The sequence below is a fragment of the Vombatus ursinus genome, unplaced genomic scaffold, assembly GCF_900497805.2.
Source record: "Vombatus ursinus unplaced genomic scaffold, bare-nosed wombat genome assembly UNPS02014945.1, whole genome shotgun sequence".
Classification (NCBI taxonomy): Eukaryota; Metazoa; Chordata; class Mammalia; order Diprotodontia; family Vombatidae; genus Vombatus; species Vombatus ursinus.
This window is the reverse complement of record NW_020954723.1, coordinates 1,144,950-1,166,151: the sequence shown is the minus strand read 5'-3', so window position 1 is coordinate 1,166,151 and position 21,202 is coordinate 1,144,950. Positions and strand designations below refer to the sequence as shown.

The 21,202-nt window shown below is 38.0% G+C and overlaps 1 protein-coding gene across 7 annotated transcripts in view; it reads left to right on the top strand.

Moving 5' to 3' along the window:
• Positions 1–21,202, top strand: part of LOC114030082 (signal-induced proliferation-associated 1-like protein 1) — a 375,977-nt gene that overhangs the window by 343,061 nt on the left and 11,714 nt on the right. For 6 of the 7 annotated variants that reach the window (XM_027844744.1, XM_027844745.1, XM_027844746.1 and 3 more), the window contains 3 exons: positions 8,603–8,842; positions 9,632–9,797; positions 17,145–17,391. In XM_027844744.1, the coding sequence (XP_027700545.1) occupies positions 8,603–8,842; positions 9,632–9,797; positions 17,145–17,391 (653 nt within the window). The remainder of the gene's footprint in view (positions 1–8,602; positions 8,843–9,631; positions 9,798–17,144; positions 17,392–21,202) is intronic. The other variant, XM_027844749.1, reaches the window with a different exon arrangement.

The window sequence follows — 21,202 nt, the reverse complement described above, 5'->3', positions numbered from 1 at the left end:
TGCAGCTGATCTTCATCATTAGACCGGGGTTTAGTGTTAGAAGGTTAATGCCTAACATTGTTAGAGACTGGCTGACATTGGGTATAAAACAAATTCTGTGGAAAAGAGTGTTCACTTGAATTATCAGTGCACAATCATTTTCATAACTTTTTTTTTTCTGATTGACACGTTAATGTCACTGTTCACAACTGAAGGAGTGTGTATATGGGGAAGAAGGGTAGATTTTTCTCCTTTGGTTACAAAGACCAGTAGCCTGCCCCTCAAGCTGCTACTGATGAGTCCATAATACGAATACAGATACATACGTATTCAGTTTAAAGCACATTTGCTGTAGCGTTCAATCAATCAAGAAGCATGTATTAAGTGTCTACCAAGTGTTAGGCACTAGGTATACAAAGATGAAAGTGAAACAATCCCTGCCTTCAAGGAGCTTACCATGGAGTCAGCCCTGGTAGACAATGTATACATATATAGATATGTAAGAAATAGGTACTAGATAGTTGGAGGGAAGGGACAGAGCAAAGAGGCACTAGCACCTGGGGGGAATAGTAGCAGCCTAGGGGACACAGTAATGGGGAGGGGGGCAGATGTTGAGGAAGACTGGGGCTAGGGATAGTGATGTCAAAAAAGAGAAAAAGGAATCATTGAAGCATTTTAAAAAACACAACAGAATAGAAGAAGGTTCAGAGGAAATCACAGACAAGCAGGATAGCTTTAAAACTAATCCTGTTGAATTTGTGACTTGACTTTTAAAAAATGACAAGTTGGGGCAGCTAGGTGGTGCAGTGGATAGTGCACCGGCCCTGAAGTCAGGAAGACCTGAGTTCAAATCCAGCCTCAGACCAAACACTTGACATGCACTAGCTGTGTGACTCTGGGCAAGTCACTTAACCCTGATTGCCTCAACCCCCCCCCCGCCTCCCCCAAAAATGGCAAGTTGTCTGCAATAGAAACTTATAGTTTCTTTTTTTTGTTTTTGTTTTTTTATTTTTTTATTTTTTGTTTGTTTGTTTGTTTTAGTGAGGCAATTGGGGTTAAGTGACTTGCCCAGAGTCACACAGCTAGGAAGTATTATGTGTCTGAGGCCAGATTTGAACTCAGGTCCTCCTGACTCCAGGGCCAGTGCTCTATCCACTGTGCCACCTAGCTGCCCCTAGAAACTTATAGTTTCATATACAATCCTGTTTTTTGCATACAGAAGTGTTCATGTTAACTGATGTGTATCAAGTATAGACTAACAAAAAATTAAATTATTTAAAGACAGTTCTATGAGTGGAGGACAGACAGTGAAGATACATAGACAGGAATTTACCTTGTACACCTCTGAGGAACAGTTGGAAGGCCAGGGGAGAATTATATAATAAAGCTAAAAAGAGAAGTTTAGGGCCAGATTTTAAAGGCTTTTAAATGCCAAACTTAAGAAGTTATCTTTGATCGTAGAGGTAATAGAGAACTATTGAAGTTGATTGATGAGGGGAGTGACATGGTCGGGAGACCTGTGTTTTAAGGAAAATACTTTGACAACTGTGTGGTGACTGAACTGAAGTAAGGAGAGACTTGAGGTAAGGAAACCAATTAGGAAGGTCATGGACCCCTTTGGCAATCTGGTGAAGGCTATCATGAAACCTCAGAATTATATATTTTTTTCATTCATAATTTTTAAAATGTTCAATTTAAGTTAAAGGTTATTGAAAATTAAAATGTAGTTTTTTTTCTCATCTAAGTGCACGGACCCCCTGAAATCTACCTGCAAGTCATTGAATCTCAGGTTAAGAACCCCTGACAGGACAGGGTCCAGGACTGAGTCTTGGGGTATACACATACATTTAGGACACGTGACATGGATAACGAGCTAGCCAAAGATACTGAGAAGAAGCAGAAAGACATGTGAGAGGAGAACCAAGAGAAAATAGTGTCACCAAATCCCAGAAAAGAGAGGGTACTCAACAGTGGGAGGTCAAGAAGGATTAAAGACTAGAAAAGCCTCTCGAGATCATTGGTAACCTGATAGAGATCAATTTCCAGCTTCAAAGAGGTTGGGAAGCAAGATTGCAAAGGATTGAGGAATGTGAGAAGAGGAAGTGAAAGTATCTAGGGTAGACAGCTTTTTCTAGGAGTTTTGGCTGAGAAAAGGAGGAAAGATGTCTACAATAGATTCGGTAGCTCAACAGTGATTTTCTCAGAAATACATCCAACCAGTAATATGTTCAACATTTCTTCCTTGCTTAGAATGTTAAATCCTCTTCATCTGTACCAACTTTTTTCTATAAATTTCTGTGAAACTACCTTATTTTTATTTTGAAAGGAGAAGAATCTGTAATTTATTTCTGATTTTCAAGTATCAAGAAATATAAAATCCTTTTTAAAGCTTGCAATCAGACTTTTTTAAAGCTATCAGTTGGGCAGGTATATTATTTTAAATTTTTATTAAAACTTTTGCTTCTTATGTAGAAGAAACATCCAAGATTTTAGTTATGTTAATATGTAATCACAGCTACAGATGATCCAGCCCCCAAACCTCTAGTTTCCTCAACTGTAGAATGGGGATAATAATAGCACCTACCTCAGGATTGTTGTGAGGATCAAATGAGGTTAACTTTTATAAGATACTTAGAGTATTGTCTGGTACGTAGTTGGTGTTTCATAAATTCCCTCCCTCCCACCTTCTCTTCTGCCTATGAGGTGGAGTTGGGTGATTGTTTTAGTGGGCTTTCTAATTAATAATGCCTAACCAAGTATAAAAAAACAGAATTATGCTGGTTAAGATTGCAAGTGGATATTTTAAAAAATGATCTCTCTTCAGATCACAGAATTAAACTCAGTTATGTCAGTCATTCAGCAAAAAACCAATAATTGATTTTTTTCCTAGTCCAGTTAATCCATCTGAATGATTAACTGCTGAAGGCACCAAATTCTACAAGTGTCATGGAGTCAAGAGACTGGAAATGAGAACGAAGGGTCACTTAATTCATTAGGTAGGATCAAACTTAAATAATAGAAAGATGAGAATTTATCCTAGTAGGGTTGTTTTTTTTTTTTAAATCTCTGAGAATGAGACTCCACACCTTCTTTGGTAATTAATTTCAGAATTTAATTACTCACTATCAGGAAATATTCTTCCATTTCTAATCTGAATTACTCCTGCAACAGTTTAAATGTTTTTCTTTTGTTTGATCTTCATTTAAGAAAGTGAAGTCATTTGTCTAGCCACCTGCTTCTAAGCACCTAAATTGCCCAAGTCAAAACATGCAAAAAAGTTGTTTTGTTTTTGTTATTCTTTCTTTTTTTGTTTTTAAAAAAAGACTTTGAGGGAGAAATGTTTTATCACTTCCCTTGACACATAGCTTCTTCCAATATTTAATCAGTCTGAAATTCAGGTTCTTTCTTACATTCTAGATTAAATCTCTCCTGCTACAATTTGTTCATTTCTCTTTACGTGGTCTTCTAAGTAGACAAATGGCATAAAACTCCCCATCATACTAATCATTAATACATTTGAAGAAAGCAGTTACCTTTTAACTATCTCTAGTTTAGGCTGGCCTCCCACCATTCTTCTGATTTTCCATTCCTGTAACCCTACTTTTTTTACTTATGGTCTTTGGGTTCTCCAGATTTCTTAAATGCTTTGTATAAACCAGATTCGAACATAGTATTTTAATAAGGTTCTTAACTATGTCAACATACTCAAAGTGTTCTTCCTATACTCCATCACCATCTTTTAAAAATAATAGTTCATTGTTGATTTACGTTTAGCTTGTGCTCCCATTAATGACTCCTAGATTTTTGCCTGCTTTATGTATACGTACTCAGGCTTCTCAAAACACATGGAGTGTTTTTTCCTTAGCTTACTACCATGTACTTATTCAGATCATACTGTTTTCAAGGATTTTTTTCTCTAGTTTGTTGCAATTACTCAAAATCTCTGTACAAATTGAACATAACAATTCAGCAAATATTTATTAAGTCCCTGCTCTGTTTGATGTATTTTGTTAGATCTTGGGGTTACAAAGATAAGAAGGGCTTGATCTGTGCCCTGAAAGTACTTATTGATCTCGATCCTTTTAATAGGTTTTTCTTCTCTAACTTTTTAATCTCAGTGACTGTCCTCTGAACACTCTCCAAGTCTGTCTTAAATAGTGGCAGTCAGTCTTAGCCACAAAACTATGTTAAATGGCCTATTTGTGCTAAACATATTAGGAATGTTACCTAATTAGCATCCTTTACATTCTCCATCACCTAGAGGATTATTTGTCTATGCAACCATAATGAATCCTAAAGTCAGTTGTGTTATCCCAGGATTTAGCTTGTTCCTAAATTTTGCTACACCTTTGGACAGGTGACTAATTGTGAGTCTCCCCCTCCTAAGAATATCGTAATAATATGCAGTCTGTCTTAAACTTATCCCTCATATGCCTAATCAGGAGATGATTCCCAAGTGTCTTCCTGCACTAACTAATGATAGCTAATGTTTACATAAAGCTTACTATGTGTCAGGGACTGTTCTAAGTGCTTTACTCATATTATCTCATTTGATCCTCACAACAATCGTTAGAGGTAGGTGCTGTTATTATCCCCATTTTACAAATGAAGAAACTGAGGCAAATAGTAGGTGTTTGAGGCTGGATTTGAACTCGGGTCTTGCAAGCTTTATCCACTGCACTTTATGCCCCAACACAAAACTAACATAAAGAAGAAAGAAATATTGGAAAATCGATTTTGATTTTTGTTTATAATCCTGTTTGTGAATCTTATCGTTCATGTCAATTCATAGCCGATTTGGTGTGGCCTAGAGGCCAAGGAAGACCTGGGTTCAGGTCTCATCTCTAATGCATACTAGTTTGTGTGACTCTGAGCAAGTCACTGAACCTCTCAGTGTCCTAGGCTGTTCTTGAAAAAGATGTCATACTCCATTGGTAAAGGTAGTTTTCTCACCCAGGAATTCCATATACCATTGAAATTATGTGTTCAGTTCTCATCCCTGTTTATTGTTCATTTTAAAGGTATACTTTTGACTACATAGCTATTTGTAAAGGGTGTGTATTGGCATTATGTGTGTTGCATTTCACACTTTGAGCCACTTTCAACCAACAATTTCATGTGTTAAAAACCTCTTAAGGATAAATATCTCCCTTATGTAATTATGTTTGATAATAAACAGCATGAGAAGACAGGTTTAAACAGTACAGATTTGTTCCTTCTCTTCTACTGTGAACTTGAGTAAGACTTTATCCTCACCTCAGTTTAGAATTAACCTAAATGATGGAAGATTCTTTAACATTTTTGTTATTCTTCCTTATTGTAGCCATTTCTCAGTGTTCAGGCCTCATGCTAATGAGCTAATGAATGATTCATTAATTATTAGTTAGGCAGTAGGTGGCTCAGTAGGTAGAGCACTGGGCCTAGAGTCAGGAAGACCTGATTTCAAATCTGGCCTCAGACATTTAATACCCTGGGCAAGTCACTCAAATTCTGTTTGCCTCAGTTTGCCCATTTGGAAATGGGAAGAGTAACAGCATCTACCTCTCAGGGTTTTTGTAAAGATCAAGTAAGATAATATTTCTAAAAAGCCCTTAGCACAATGACATTTCCCTTTCCTTCCCCTTATTAGAATTACTGATTTGGGTCTAAATGTGTGATTTCATCAATTTGAGGAACCCCCACTATGAAAACGTCTACTAATGGAAGTCAGCAATTTATCTGGCAATTTAAAATCTCAATAAGTTGCCTGAGGCACTTAAAGATTAGATGACATGACCATGGTCACACATTCTAATGTGTCATAAACGGTACTTGAACTGAAGGCTGAGCAACTTGTTTATATACCCTAACATTCAGGAGTGGGGGATCTCAGTTTAATTTTTTCTGGATCTCAGGGCAAGTATCTGTACTTGTACATAAAATACTTGATGAATTATCCTTGTATTAAATGTAAGCTGCTATTATTGCTGCAGAGGTGTAAAATTACTTTAAAAGAACCCCAGAGGACACAAGATGATTTGTTCCATTAATATCTGTGTGAATGTATGTCTCTGTGTGTATCTTCACAAATTACTGTGTGTTTCTACTTTACTTTGTATATCTGTGTTTTTCTCTCTTAGTAACTATGATTCATTGTGCATCATTTCCCTTTGTATAAGGTCTGTGTGTCTTCTCTGTCCCTCCTGGGGTCTCTTTTCTCTCCCCCGCCTCTCCCTTTCAGTGTATCTCTCTTCTCTGCATGATATTTTCTGTTGTCATCTTTCTCTTCTTTCCTCTTTTGCGTTTCATCTCCCCTGACTTTTTTTTTTTAACTTTAACTAGTTCTCATATAGTAGACTTGATTTTTCTAGGTGTTTTAATTATTTATTGAACAGAATCTTATGTTCTCTTTTCTCATTTTAAAAGCGACTCAATGAGGCATAGATATCATCTTGTACAAAAGTCAACTTATTTCTTTTTTGTTTATTTAGCCCTCAGTTGAATGTTTTCCATGTGCTTGATGAGAGGGAAAAATGAAAGAGGATCATATTAGAAGGAGAAAACTAGGTTTGGCCAGTTACTTTTGAAGAGACTCTGAAGCAGGCTAAATGACAGGGATGGAAATTCACTTTTCTTTTTGTTTATCTTGATCTTCATCCAAGTGCTTTATCTATTGCCAAGTTTTAGCCCAATTACTTCTTTGCAATTACAAGAATGAAGGAAGCTTTGCCATCTTCAGTCTGCAGACAGCACATGGGTTTGGTTTATTATTGTAAAGGCTCTTTGTTGTCAAAGTTAATCTAGGTAAAGTTTGAATTAATATGGCTAACCTTCCTTTAAAAAAAATCATGTTTTCTAGTTCTATTTCTTCTCTTTAACCTCTCCTGAATCTTTTCATGGGGCCCTTAGTTGACTTGAGTTTTTCCTCCTCTACCTTAATTCACTCACCGTGCTAGTGGAAATGATAAACAAACAGTGGGAGAGGAGAATAGCAAAGAACATGAACAATCTAAATATAGATTTTGACTGCTTGAACATCTTGAAAGTTAGAATTAATTTAAGTTGTTTTTGGTTTTTTCCTTAAGCTAGTAATGTCAATAGGATTCTGTATTGTGGGGGAAAAAAATTTCCAGAGAGACATTGCATAGGGCAAGGTTCTCTGCAATCCTTCAAAATTCTGTATGAAAGGAACGTCTTCTTACTCACTAAGCACTTATTAAGGACCTGTTATATGCCAGGCACTGTGCTAAGTGATAGAAATACAAAGAAAGGCAGCAGACAGCCACTGCTCTCAAGGAGCTCACAATCTAAAGGGGGGACCATAAGCAAATGAGTACAAGCAAACTACATACTACAGAGGTGCCCAAAACTCTGCGATCCCTTGATGCAGAGGCAACACTCTTGAGAGTCCTGAACCAGATTAAACTGTAAATGAGTATTTGACAAAATTAAGAGAACATAATAAAAATAAAATGGAACATAGATAAAGTTAATCTGTGGTTTTCTAAATCAGTAATACTCAGCCGACAAGGGTCCTTATGTATGGTTTAGTGGCCCCTGTTTCTATTTGAGTTAGATACCACATTATAGGAAATTAAGGAAGGGAAGCATTAAGAGGTATTGTTAAAGACTCCTGTAGAAGGTGGAATTAGTGAATTGGAAGTCTCATTGGCCAGTTTTTAAATACTATTTGAGTCTTGTCTTTTCATTCAAATACCACATGCCTGGAACCCAGTAGGTACAAATAGCGAGAAGGCATTTTGGCCCATTCTCTTTGGGTAGTTCATAAGTTCAAAGATTTAGAACTATAAAAGGACTTTTAAAGCTCATCTGGTTTGACAAATGAGGAATCTGAGGCCCAGAGAATGCTTTGCCTGAGGTAGTAAGTATCGAAGTTGGAATTTAACTTGAGTCCTAAGACACTCTGGCCACCATATTGTTTACCATCGGAATACCTAGAGCACTTTGAGTTCGATTTTCCTGGGATAGATTCTTCAGACTAAGAAAGAAGTGAAGGAAAAATGTTACATGTAACAAACAACTCACTCCTTGGAATTGAGCACTGCAATGTTTTAACCCAGAAGCAAAAGTATTCATAATTAGCAACCTTCATATGAGAATATAGAGGCCTGAATCTAGACCAAAGTTGAATTCACTTTAAATGTCAGCATAAAGAGAACATACAGTATCCCCACCCTACGATTCCTTTTCCGTTTCATCTCATCCATGACCATCATAGACATGGTTACTCATCCCTAAAAACTCCAAACCATCACCTATCCTTCCAGACTAGACTATATTGAACTTCAATAACTGACTTTTTAAGAAAGTTTGTTTGACATTCTCATATATTTTTTATTTTAGTCTAAAATGCAAAGGGGGGACCCACGTTACTACTTGTTTCAATGGACATTTAAATTACAGGCAGTATTGAACAAATAGGCCAGTAACTGACCTCCTTTAGAAGTGTATAAATTGTTGATCCTTGTAGGATTACAACCCTCAGCCATGGCAGGCTTTTTCCAGTAGCAATAATTTTAACATTGTATTCCCAGTAACAGAATGTGGCTTTAGTAAATAATTATACAAGATGCATACATGCAAACTTAAGTCAAGTTTTGTCTTTGTTACGCTTCTCTCCCAGTACCATGAGCTCACGACACTCTGCCAGTCCAGTTGTTTTCACCAGTGCCAGAAGTTCACCCAAAGAAGAGCTTCATTCTGCCACTTCCCCGCAACTTGCACCTTCTTTCTCCTCCTCCTCTTCCTCCTCTTCTGGTCCTAGGACTTTCTACCCTCGGCAGGGTGCTACTAGCAAGTACCTGATTGGATGGAAAAAACCTGAAGGGACAATAAACTCTGTGGGGTTTATGGATACAAGAAAGTAAGAGCATTTTTTGCTTCTATTGCTTGGTTGTTCATTTTAAACATGAAGACAAGAAAATCCAGAGCTGCTGCTTTAGAGAAAACAACATAAAAGGGGGAGGGGGGAGGCAAGGAAGAATGTGCATACTTATTATTTGTGATCTTTATTTGTGTCCATAGTGATCAAGTCATCATTTCACCGATCCTTTTCCTTGAATGAGCAATGACATAGAGTGACATTAGGATTTGAGTGTCAGATCTCCAAAGATAAGAAAACACACTTCAGAACAACTGGCCAACTGGTGTACCTTTTGAACACTTGGACCACTCTGATGTTGTTTCAGTTGTTAAGTGCACAATTCTCAGCTGACGGTAGCAACTATACATGCAGCTGAACACAAAAGAGAATACCTCAAAGGGAATCCCTGAACACATGCACGCACACACACGTGTAGATTTTTGTACTTTTCACACAATAGAAATTGAAAGATATGTTGAATCGTTTGTTTTTGTTTACACAGAAAACATTTAGGGGTGGATAACCAGCATTTTTTTTTTAATGGGTCTAGTGTCATTTTTTTAATTCAACTTCCACATTTATATTGACTTATTAAAGTGATTAGCCCTTTAGTATTTAAAGAGTTAATTATTTAAATGTGATTTCATTCCTTTAACAGGTGTTTATTTAAATAAGATCTACTGTAATTACACAAAATTCACTTCTCTCCTCCACAGCCTTCTCCCCTAGTTTAGGGTGCTACACTCAGTGTTATTGATTTTAGTTTCTGCTATCTCTGTTTCTTTTAAGACGCCACCAGAGTGATGGCAATGAAATAGCCCACACCAGATTGCGTGCCTCTGCCAGGGACCTCCGGGCATCTCCAAAGCAAACATCTAAGTCAACGATTGAGGAGGATCTGAAAAAACTAATCGACTTTGAAAGCCCAACTCCTGAGTCACAGAAAAATTTTAAGGTATGTGAAAGGAGTTTTCTCAAGAAATAAGTAATTTGTCAATCAATGAGCTTTAATTAAGAACTTTAAGGCAGTCTCTACTCTCAAAGAGCTTATATCCTAATGGGGAGACATAATTGTGTACAAAATAAATACAGGGTAGTGTTTGGGGGAGGGGGGGATGGTTAGGAGAAGGGCACAAGCAAGAGGGAAGACCAGGAAAGTCTTCATGTACAAGGTGGTACTTGAATCCAGTTTTGAAGGAAACAATCAAAAAACCTTTATTAAGGACTTACTATGTTCTGTTGCTAGAAATACAAAAAGAAAAGGGGGGGTGGGACAGAGGCACCGTTCTGCTCTCTAGGAATTCGTGTTCTAATGGAGCAGACAATATAAATAACTATGTGTGTGCATGGAAGGGTATCTCAGAGGGAAGTACTGGCAAGAGATGGAGCCTGTAAAGGGCAGGGCAGGGCAGGAAAGGCTTCTTGCAAAAGGTGAGATTTGAGCTGAGTCTTGAAGGAAGCTGTGGTGGCTAAAAAGTAGAGTTGAGCAGAGGACAGCATTTCAGGCATGGAGTCAGGAGGTTGTGTGTGAAGAGCAGCAAGCAGCCCCATGTAGCTGAATAATAGAGTGCATGAAAAGGAATGAAGGGTAAGAGTGATAAAAACCTAGGAAGGGACCCAGTTGTCTGGCTTTCAGTGCCAGACAGAAGATTGTATTTGATCTGAGAGGTAACAGGGAACCACTGAAGCTTATGGAGCAGGGCTTATTGAAGGCAGGATTACAATGGCACACAGAGCCTTTAGGAATTGGGGGTGTGGGGGCGGGGAACCAATTAGACAGTTATTGCAGTAGTCCAGGTGTTAGGTAATGAGAGCCTGAGCCAGAGTTGTGGCTGTGTGAGTGGGAGTTGGGGTAGAGGGGGCATATATAACCCACAGTTCGTGAGTGTGACCTGGGTGCTGGTCCAGCGAAGGAGACTGAGGAAGAGTAACCATAAAGGTAGGAGGTGAACCAGGAGAGAACAGTCATGAGAACCTAGAGAGCATCCAGGAGAAGCTGGTAATCAACAGTGTCAAAGATTGCAGAGAGCTCACAGGATATGAGGATTTAGGAAAGCCTGTTAGATTTGCCAATTAAGAGGCAATTGTCAGCTTAGAAAGGAGAAGTTTCATTTAATTGATAAGGTCAGAAGCTAGACTTGTGATATATCTATTAAACATACATAGCAAGAGGTAAAACTATACAGAAGATTAAAAGATATTTCATTACAAGGTCAGTGAAACTGGGGGACAGAAAGCCAAAAACTTACATGGTTGTATTTGGTCACAGAGTTAAAAGTGGGTAAGTGATGTCTTTTAAAAAATTACAGAACATTTAGTTGAGGAAAAATTCATGATGAAATGAAATTTATCCTTCTGTAATAAAAAATTAAAAATTCGGGTTTTTGCTGACTCGATTTATACACAATATAGATTGAAACTCTTCCTTTGACAGCATCAGGAGGGTTTAGAGGACAGTGAAAGGAGAGGAAATGTAGGTACCTAGTGTAGACAGACAATTTCTCTTAGATTTTAGCCAAGAAAGAGAGGACCCATATAGGACAAGAGCTTGTCTCATATGGGCATCGATCAAGAGAGCCAGCCTGTATGGTTGGATTAAGAGATCAAGAGAGGCTGTTAAGTCTGGGAGAGATGTGGATATGTTTGTAGACTTCTGGGAAGGAACCAGTAGAAGCTAAGAATTCTAAAAAGAAGAGATGAGGTGAAAATACATTGGAGACATAGGGGACAGCCATTGTTAATGACATGGAGATAGAAGGTGGAATGTCTTGTGAGGAACAGCAAGAAGTCCCCTTTGGGTAAATTGTAGAGTGTAAGAAGGGGGATAATGTACTTTCAGATTGGAAAAGTAGGTTAGTAGTAAGTTGTGAAGGGCTTTTAAAGTTTAACCTAGAAATTTATCCTTTATCCTAGGGGCAATAAGGAACCATTGGAGTTTATTGAGTAGGGAAGGCACATGGTTGGACCTGAACTTTAGCAAAATCACTTTGGCACCTTTGTGGGTAATAGGTTGAAGAGACTTGAAACAGGGAAACCAATTAGGAGGTGAGAGGTGATGAGGGACTGACTAGTGCTGGCTGTATGTGTAAGTGGAAAGAAGGCGAGAGAAAGTGGAGATAGAAAGGACAACATTTGTCAGTTGGTTAGATGTGAAAGTGAAATGTAAGGTAAAGCATGGATTGACTGTTGGTCTGATGATCCTCATATCACTCTTTCAGAATACTAGAAGATCCTGTCGATTTTTTTTTTTTACTTAGTCCTCCCAGATCCTGACTTATAAGACTGGAATTATCTTTGACACTCTTATCTCCTTGATTTCCCCTAAATCATGTCATCATTAAATCCCTCTTATGTTTTCTGAACTTTAAAAAAAATTGATAAAGAATCATATTGTAAAACATAGGTTGGTTTTGGTCAGTTACTTTGGAAGGTTCCCTAAAAGAGATTGAATTACAATGACTCCTTAAGTAATTTTATCCTGATTTAATCAAAATTCATTTTTCCTTTTGTATACAACCATATGTGAATGGGTTTTGTCCTTGTTTCCTCATTAGATTAATCCTCATTAGATTAAAAGGTCTCGAGATAATGAATAGTGTCTTCTGAACTTTTATGTTCTCACATAGCATGTAGTATACAATATTCTTCCTAAAATGACTACTTAACAAACAATTAATTAATGACTTGAATGAGTGCATACGCAGCATGCTTATCAGACGTACTAGCTGTGATCAAGTGAGAAAATGTCCATGACGAATTTTAAGAATTGTGAGGAAGATATTTATTACACTTTAGGCACAGAAATAAGTAAAAAGTTACTAGGCAATTTTGGTTTGTTCTTATTGCCATTAAATATTAAGTTCCTAATAAAACATCTAATTTTTTTTTGTTTGTTTAATATAATGTGATCTTAGGAGTGTTGAGAGAAGCATGATATCCAGAAAGAGGGAGGTGATAGTTCCTATGTCAGATCACATCTATAGTATTATGCTTAGTACTGAATGCCACATTTTAAGAAGGACGTTGACAAGCTGGATATTATTCAGAGAATGACCATGATGGTGGACTGACCAGAGCCCATGATATGCAAAAGATCAGTTTTAGGAAGTGGGGATGTTTAACCTGGATAAAACGTGGGTGCTGGGTTAAGCAAGGGCAAGGAAAAGTCCTAATTGTCTTTGAGTATTTCAAAGGTTATTGTATGGAAGAAGAGGAATTGTGTTCTTTTTTTCCAACAGGTATAACTAGGAATCGAGGACAGAAGTTTCAAAGAGCCAAATTAGGTTCACTGTTTTAAAAAAAAATTCCTAAGCACTGAATCTATTGAAAATTGGAACAATCTGTCTTGGAGAAGTAGTGGGCTTCCATGTCCCTGAAGTTCTTTGAGCTGAGGCTGGGTGACCACTTGTCAAACAGGTTGTAAAGAGAATCCCTCTTCAGCCATAGGTTTTATCTAGATTGCTCCCAAAGTCTCTTCCAACTCTGAGTCTGTGATTCTGCAATTTTGTCGATACTATTGGCTGACAAATATCATTTTGCTCAGATCCCTCCTATAACAACGACAAAAGAAATCTTCATGGTCATACATATTTTCCCCTCAATTCTAACACAGACTTTCTACCATGACTGCTCTCCCTAAGATGAGGACTGAGGTTTTATCAGCTGGACAGTTGGATACTGTGTTTTGGCTGATAGAAAAGGAAATAAACCTAATAATATTAATTCACATTGATATAACACTTGAAGATTTAAGAAATCACTTTTCCCCACAAAGTCTATGAAGTAAGTAATGCAAATATTATCTCGTTTACTGATGAATAAACTGAGACCTAAGAAGCTTATAGTCACACACAGCTAATAAGGCTAATGACCCCCTACTCTGAAATTTTTGACTACCCTTTATTTATTTGTTTTTGACTACACTCTAGAACAACCTAACCTTTGTTGTGTCCTGGACCACTTTGACAAGTGAAGCCTGTGAACCCTTTTAAAGAACTTCTAGTATTGGTTGAAAATAAAAATTACGATATTCCCTCAACTGTCATTGATACTCCCAGTCTTGATTAAAACAGAAGGGGAATTACTGTAGTCACATATATACTTTTAATATCTCCCTAATCCTATTGTTGGGGAGGAGGGGTTGCTTTTTTCTTTTAGCCAAAAACTGAAATTCTGCTCCCTAAACTTCATCAGTATTTATATGGAATAAATGCTGTTATAATATTTGACCAGAATCTGTTCTAAGATTTTATCAGAAATAATTTATTATTATAAGCATTTACATAATCACTTTTTAGATGTATAGTTTCTTGATTTCCATAATTTCTGTTTTATAAGCCAGCCCTTAACAGTTCAGACTCATCACCCAGGGTACAAATGGTTTCCCTGGCAACCTTTGCAAAAGCAAGTGCTTGCAACTCCTTTCTGTGTTTGTCAAAACCCAAAGAGGCTTATTAAAAAATTTAAATACCATATTCCAAATAACAAATTATTTCATATCTTGTCTTGGAGGTTGGAGGAACATGAAATTTGTTTTGGCAGGAACTTCTACTGTGATTTCTGATTTAAAAGTATTGGGAAGATGAGGGAGTTAAGTTTATGGGTCTTTATTTCTTGGAAAGTTTCATCAGTACAGCAGCCATCACCTTGAACAAACTCCTGGCAGCTGGCAGAGAATTGCTGCTATTGTAGCATCTGAGCTCTGCTGGGCTGGATGTCTAGTTGTCTCTATGAAAAATGGAGGATGGAAGAATTCTTAAGAAAAAACAGTTATGGCCAGCTTTGGTTAAGTGAGGTGACATAGCTGTAGAGTGCTGAAAAACACCCAAGCAGATGGGTGTGGTACGGGCAGCCTGTGTTATGAACAATGCCGTTGTAGCAGTGGCAGGCTTTTCAAGCATTGGCCACATATGCAAACAAATGAAAAGATAGACTTTGAAGGTGGGAAAAGATGTCCGTGCTACTCACTAAATACAAAGGTGGTGATTTCATGTTTATATTGGTAGTAGGCATCCCTCTAATGGCAAGAGCGCTAGACTCTGGGAGTAAGATGGCTTGTGTGCTCATCCCTGTTCTACCATTTACTGTGGAGCTCCAAGAAAATCACTTAACTTTCCTGAAGCTCAGTTTCCTTGTGTAAAATGAGAAGATTGACCAAATGATGATTAAGATGTCTGCCCATTCTGGTATTCCTAGGATTCTGTAATTTTCTTTCCAATTAAATGTGTTTCACATTTCAGTTAGTCCTCTATAGCATTTGATGTTTCTCTCCTTTGGGCAGGACTGAGCTGCCCATCCACACTTACTTAGGTATTTCTGGCTACAAATGATCTAGTTTCCCCCAAAGAGCCTTGACAAACACAGATATGAATATGATGATGATGATGATGATGATAGCAACTAACATTTATATAATGCTTTATGGTTTTCAAAGAGCTTTTCAAATAACTTTTCATTTGATCCTCACAACTCTGAGAGGTAGATACAATTATTATCCCCATTTTACAGAGGAGGAAAATGAGGAAGGCAGAGGTTAGGTAACTTGCCCAGCATCACACAGCTAATTAGTGTCTAAGGCTGGATTTGAACTCTCAGGTCTTCCTGACTCCAGCTCCAGTGCCCTGTCAAGTTCACCACCTAATGGTGTTGGAAAGAAGAGAAGTGTTATCCTCCCACCTTTTTTAGGATCCTTCCTGGAGCTTTAAGTGAACTCAGGTACTGAGGAACCATACTTTCTGTCTTCCAACCTCTTCCTGAAATGTGCAATGTTTAGCCTTTTAATAAGCATACTGATAGTAGTATGTCATAATAAGGTAGACAGACAAATGAAGAGGAACCATTAGCTCCCGAGGCAACACATTCCACTTCTGAATGGGTTTGCCAGAAGGTTTTTCTTGACATGAGTCTAAATCTGCCTCTTTAACCAATGCTTCTAGTTGTGCTTATTGGGTCCAGGCAGAATAAGTCTGACCCCTAAGGCTTCCACATAACAGCCTTTCAGATTCTTGATGGCAGCCAGCTATTCCTGTCACCTATGAATTTTTCCTTTCTTCAAACTAAATAGTCTCAGTTCCTTCAACCAAACTTCATATGACGTTATCTTGAGGCCTTTCATCATCGTGGTCATTTTTCGGATGCTGAAGCTTATCTGGGCCCTTCCAAAAATCTGGTCCATGCAGCTGAATACAGTGTTTCAGATATGTTTTGGCCAGGGCAGAATACAGTGGGACCATCACTTCCCTAAACCCTGGATATCATGCCTCTGGTCAGACAGCCTTAGATCACATTATCCTTTTTGGCTTCCATTCTTAAACAAATATTTCAGACTTTATTCAATTTAACATACTGAACTTAAGCACAATTTTGTGATGTTGGATTTATACAGTCACTTATGGATTTGTCTCTTTTACTATTATACCAACCCTTCAGTGAGTCATAGGATCCTATTGTAACCTCCTACAGGAAGTCCCTTGAACTACCTCCTCCCCTTGGTGCTTCTATTCTTTTATTCTCTTCCATAGGTTGGGGGATACCTATGGGCAACTGTTGGTCAGCTTGCATATACTGTGTTGTATTGCATATTGCTTGGAATAAATGGGCATTTAGGTGCAATTAAGTTTCTGTTTCTCACCAGTGAGTGAACGTAACAGAAATCTCCTGCTTTTACAAAATGTTCAGATAATTTCAGATTTGGTCACAAAAAAGCCAAAGGGACCAGCCAGAGAAACACATGCCTTTTTAAAAGAATTTCACCAGAACGTTATCCACTTAAACAGCCTGCCTTCTCAGAACTTTCTTGTGTTTATTTTCTGGACAAAGAAACCTGTTTCCATGAGCTTCAGGAAGAAACTCTCCATCCCTTTAATATATCTGCCATAAGCCACTAAAGTGATATATTGCACCATAGAAATTTAATTTAACGAATGTTGATAAACTAATAAACAGTGAGCAATGGTCTTGATGCCTAGCAAATTCATTGTAACAGGAGGAAGTAAGAAGGAAGGGATGATTGCATAACAAGCTTCTGTGTGGAGCTTTCATACCACCATGTGTTTCCAGTAGACTTGTAGACACCAGTGTTTGATGATAATCAAATACGTAAGGGATAGTTCCTGAGATCTCAAGCTGGGAAATGTTGGTTTCTTTTGAAAATGCAGAAATTGTAGCTATCTCTAGTCCAGTGATCTTACTCTCCTCTCCCACCCCCACTCCCTCAAGTTCCATTCCTACTCTTTCCTGAACATCTATGGATTCTAGCTCCTGAACAGATGATTTACTCTCTTATGTTGACGTTATTTTACAGTTCCATGGACTTTCCTCTCCACAGTCTCCTTTCCCTTCCACTCCTACCACACGACGAACCTTACACAGAACGTTGTCAGATGAAAGTATTTACAGCGGTCAAAGAGAGCACTACTTCACCTCAAGGACTTCCATTTTGGATCAAGCCTTGCCCAATGATGTCCTCTTCAGCAGCACATATCCTTCCCTCCCAAAGTCTCTACCTTTGCGGAGGCCATCGTATACATTAGGAATGAAATCATTACATGGTAAGTGGGTTTTCCAGATGTTACAATTCTCTTGTAATGGGCCAGTGAAGCAACAGATGGCCTGATTTTTAACTCAAACATAATTTAGAAAATGAAAAAACAACAACTACAAAAAAACACCTTTCCCTCCCCTGATGCAATAATGTGACTCTATTCGTGCCTCTGTACTAGTCCTTTCCTTGCATGGTGGTGGCTACATTATCCATAGTCTCTAGTAGGAAGAACCAATGCAATGTCTAACAATGGGATTGAGGAGAGTGAAGGTATTGAGGAGAGTGAAGGGATTCATATCTAGCTGATATCTTTCTGTTTCTGTTCTAGACAAGAATAGTAGTAGTAATAGTAATGATATCACTAATGATGTTGACCATCATTTGAATGTTTCAGAGCAGTCCTTATAATCATGATATACCTCTGTAAGTGTGTCCTTGACTTTTTTTTCTAGTCTAGATTACATTTGCTGTGACTGGCTGGATCCCCGTATGGTTTGGCACTATAATATGGGAGCATGGAGTAGAAGGAACCTTCCCTTTCACTTGCCAGTAGGACTACTTGCTCCCCTACCCAGATTTCAATTTAGGGTATTTTTTTTTTCTCATAAAGGGCTGTATATGATGGACCATCAGTATAAAGCACTGTCTGACAATCCAGGAAACACTTATAAAGTCCTTGCTAAGTTCAGTAGATTATGCTAGATTGGGATGGGTCTGTGAAGGTAATTTGAAACAGTTCTCTGCATTAGTTAACACTGACCCATGTACCTAATACTCTTCTTCCCTTTATGCCTCCATGTGAATGCAATTGGATTTTTTTTTCACATCCTTTTGAACTGCTGTACTTTCTCATTCTCCCAGATCAATCGTTGCCCCTGTGTTTCTCTTCTGCTTTTTGGCAGTATTGTTCCCTACTCTGATCCCTGCTGGGTTCTCCTACTTTATTTACATCCATCTCCAGATTCATTCACTTTATATTACCTGTGTCCTATTCTTTGCTTAGGGCAAGGCCCCATTCCTCTGCAGTCAGCTTGTTTTTCAGTAGATAAAGCATTCCTAAACTTTTCTGATACTGCTTTCTTCATGTTTAGACCATTCCTGTTGATGGCTTCTCCAATTTCATGCTTGTCCTTGGTTGCTTCTCACATCTCCCTATACCCTTGGAACTACCTACCTTGGCAGTAATCACATCATCATGAATTAAAGGATTTATTAATGTTCATTGTAGTAAATAGGGAGACAATAGACATGCCCTGTTTTAGGGGAACTTAAAAATTAGTTGCCACATAAACCTTGTTCCCATCCTTTACTCTCTTTTATGTTGACATTATTTTATACCATTGTATCCACCATTGTACCCTCTCCCATATCATTGTTCTCTAAATGGTTTCCAGTTGTACATGTAGCATGGTGCATTCTTTCCTTCACTCCCAGTTCACCATATCCTTTGGGAAATGTCCTCCAACTTATTTGCTCCTCTGACTTTCACCTTCTAGAGAATAGAGGTGCAGAGATTGTATACTGCATTTGGGGTGAGAAGACTGTGGTTTGAATTTTGAGTTTGTCATAACTAGCCATGTGAGCATGGAAAAGTCCTTTAGATTCTCAAGATCCTCATCAGTAAAATGGAAATAGTAATACTTACACTGCCCCTCCCCAGTGCTACTGTGAGGAAAATACTTTGTAAGCCTTTTAGAACTATAGAATTGTGAGCTCCTGTTATTATCTTCTTATTCCTTTTCTTCCATCCTCTTCTTCTTGGGAAGAAAAAGTATATATTTCCTGTTTCTTTAGAACATGAATTCCCAGAGGGGAGGAATGATTTATTCAATGTGGGCTGTATCACACCTCACACATAGTTCATACTTAATAAATATTAAATCAGTTGGCTTCACAGTAACTTCAGAGTAATAGGCAGGTGCAGCAAATCCAGCACTATTCACATGCTGAGCTATTTCCTCATGATCAGTGTCAAACAGAGAGAGCCTGATGGTAAAACCACAGGGACTGAATCAAGTGTGCATAGCCCTGCATCGTTTCTTAAGAGACAAAATGCCCGGTCTTTCTGGCTACGCGTGATTTTTTTTTCCCCCTCCAGGCTGCTAACATTGGGGATTGTGCTGGTATTTGATCATCACTTTGAAGGGCTATTCAAGTCGAGAGGTTAATGAACCAAGTCTGGCTTCTGTGCCTTCTCCTGGCCAAAGTGGAAGGGCCATGCTCTCCTGGTTCCTTCCTTTGCCCTCTGCTTTAGAGTTTTTTTCTGAGTGGCAAACAGTAGAACGATTGGTTATTTTAACTAGATTCAACCACCTGTTGCACGCCAGGCACATGGGTTGAGCATACAGAAACTAAACAGACCTTACCCTCAAAGAGCTTGTGTTTTGCCAGGGTCGAAGTTCTTACTGTCTTTTGTGCCATGGACCCCTGTGGCACTCTAGGGACCCCTTCTCAGAAAAATATTTTTAAATATATAAAATAAAATACATAAATTTATAACAGAAGTTATATTGAACATTTTAAACAAGTTCTAAATATTAAAAATATTAAAAAATTAAATATTTCAAAAACATATTTAAAAATATTAAAAAAAAACCATTCTCATACCTCAAGTTAAGAACCCCTGTCCTAGGGGGATACAGCATGTACACAAGTAAATATATTTAAATTAATGAAAATTATTTCAGGACAGAAAAAGGTGCTAAGAATGGGGGGGGGAGGTGGGCAAGGGATCAGAAAAGGCTTATTTATTCAGGAGGTGGCACCCCTGCAGTGCGTGTTCCCAAATCAAGGTAGACCTTGACCAGCTCTAATTATATAGCCCAAAGCCTACTTGTCTATAACTATCACTAAAATACTATTTTTGAGGGGGAGGGGACAGGTATGTGTGGAAAGGGTAGCATTTATTTCCTTTTCAGGAGCATCTGAAATTGGGCCCCTGGAAATAATTTTGAGTGGTGCACAAAAATGTCTGTTCTGCCTACTTGCCCTTGGTGAGAGCCAGTTTAAATAGAACTGAGTATTTAAAATCTCCCAGTATTTGTTGATTTCCATCTACTCATAATTCTGCTAATTTTAAGCACATTAATAACTAGCAGCTGCACTTCAAAGTAGTTCTTTGCGTACTTTGAAAAGGAAAACAACTGCTAAATATATTCCGTTATACCAGCTTATCTTAATTGGCAAAACATTTTAACTCCTTGTAAACAGGTATTTCTAGAGATGCTTATAGATTTCTACTGGTCATTTTTCCTGCCTTTTGTTTTACTTGCATGCTCTGATTCTGTAGACTAATCTCCCAGAACTTCATATCCTGCCCTTGCATCTGCCCTATTTCAGGAACTAACGTTTCAAGAGCCACAGTTTCAGATGACCCTCACTAGCCCTCTTGTTCAGTTTTCTCCATCTGTATAATTTGGTGCTGGCTGTCATGCCCTGAAATGCAGCAAAGTGGCTAATTTCATACCCTCAAATATGGAAATTGAGCTCCTTCTTCAAAACCCCCTAGGAAATATAGCTGTAGAAATGTGTTCATTTGAAGCTTCATTTGGCTTCTTTCAGTGGTTTTGACAATGGTTGAGTATTTATAAAATGACATTGTGTCATTTTGGATTCTATGTATATGACTTAGGATTCAACCCAAGGATGATTCAGAGTTATTGATGTAACCTTTGAAAGGAGAAATAAAGGCTAGTCATGGTCAATTCTTTAACATATGCATATGAAAAATTTTAAAACCTAGCTATCCTCTTTTTATGATCATCCTCTTTTATTTTCTTCTCCTACTACAGGAAAATCCCTAAGGAGAAATAGCCTCT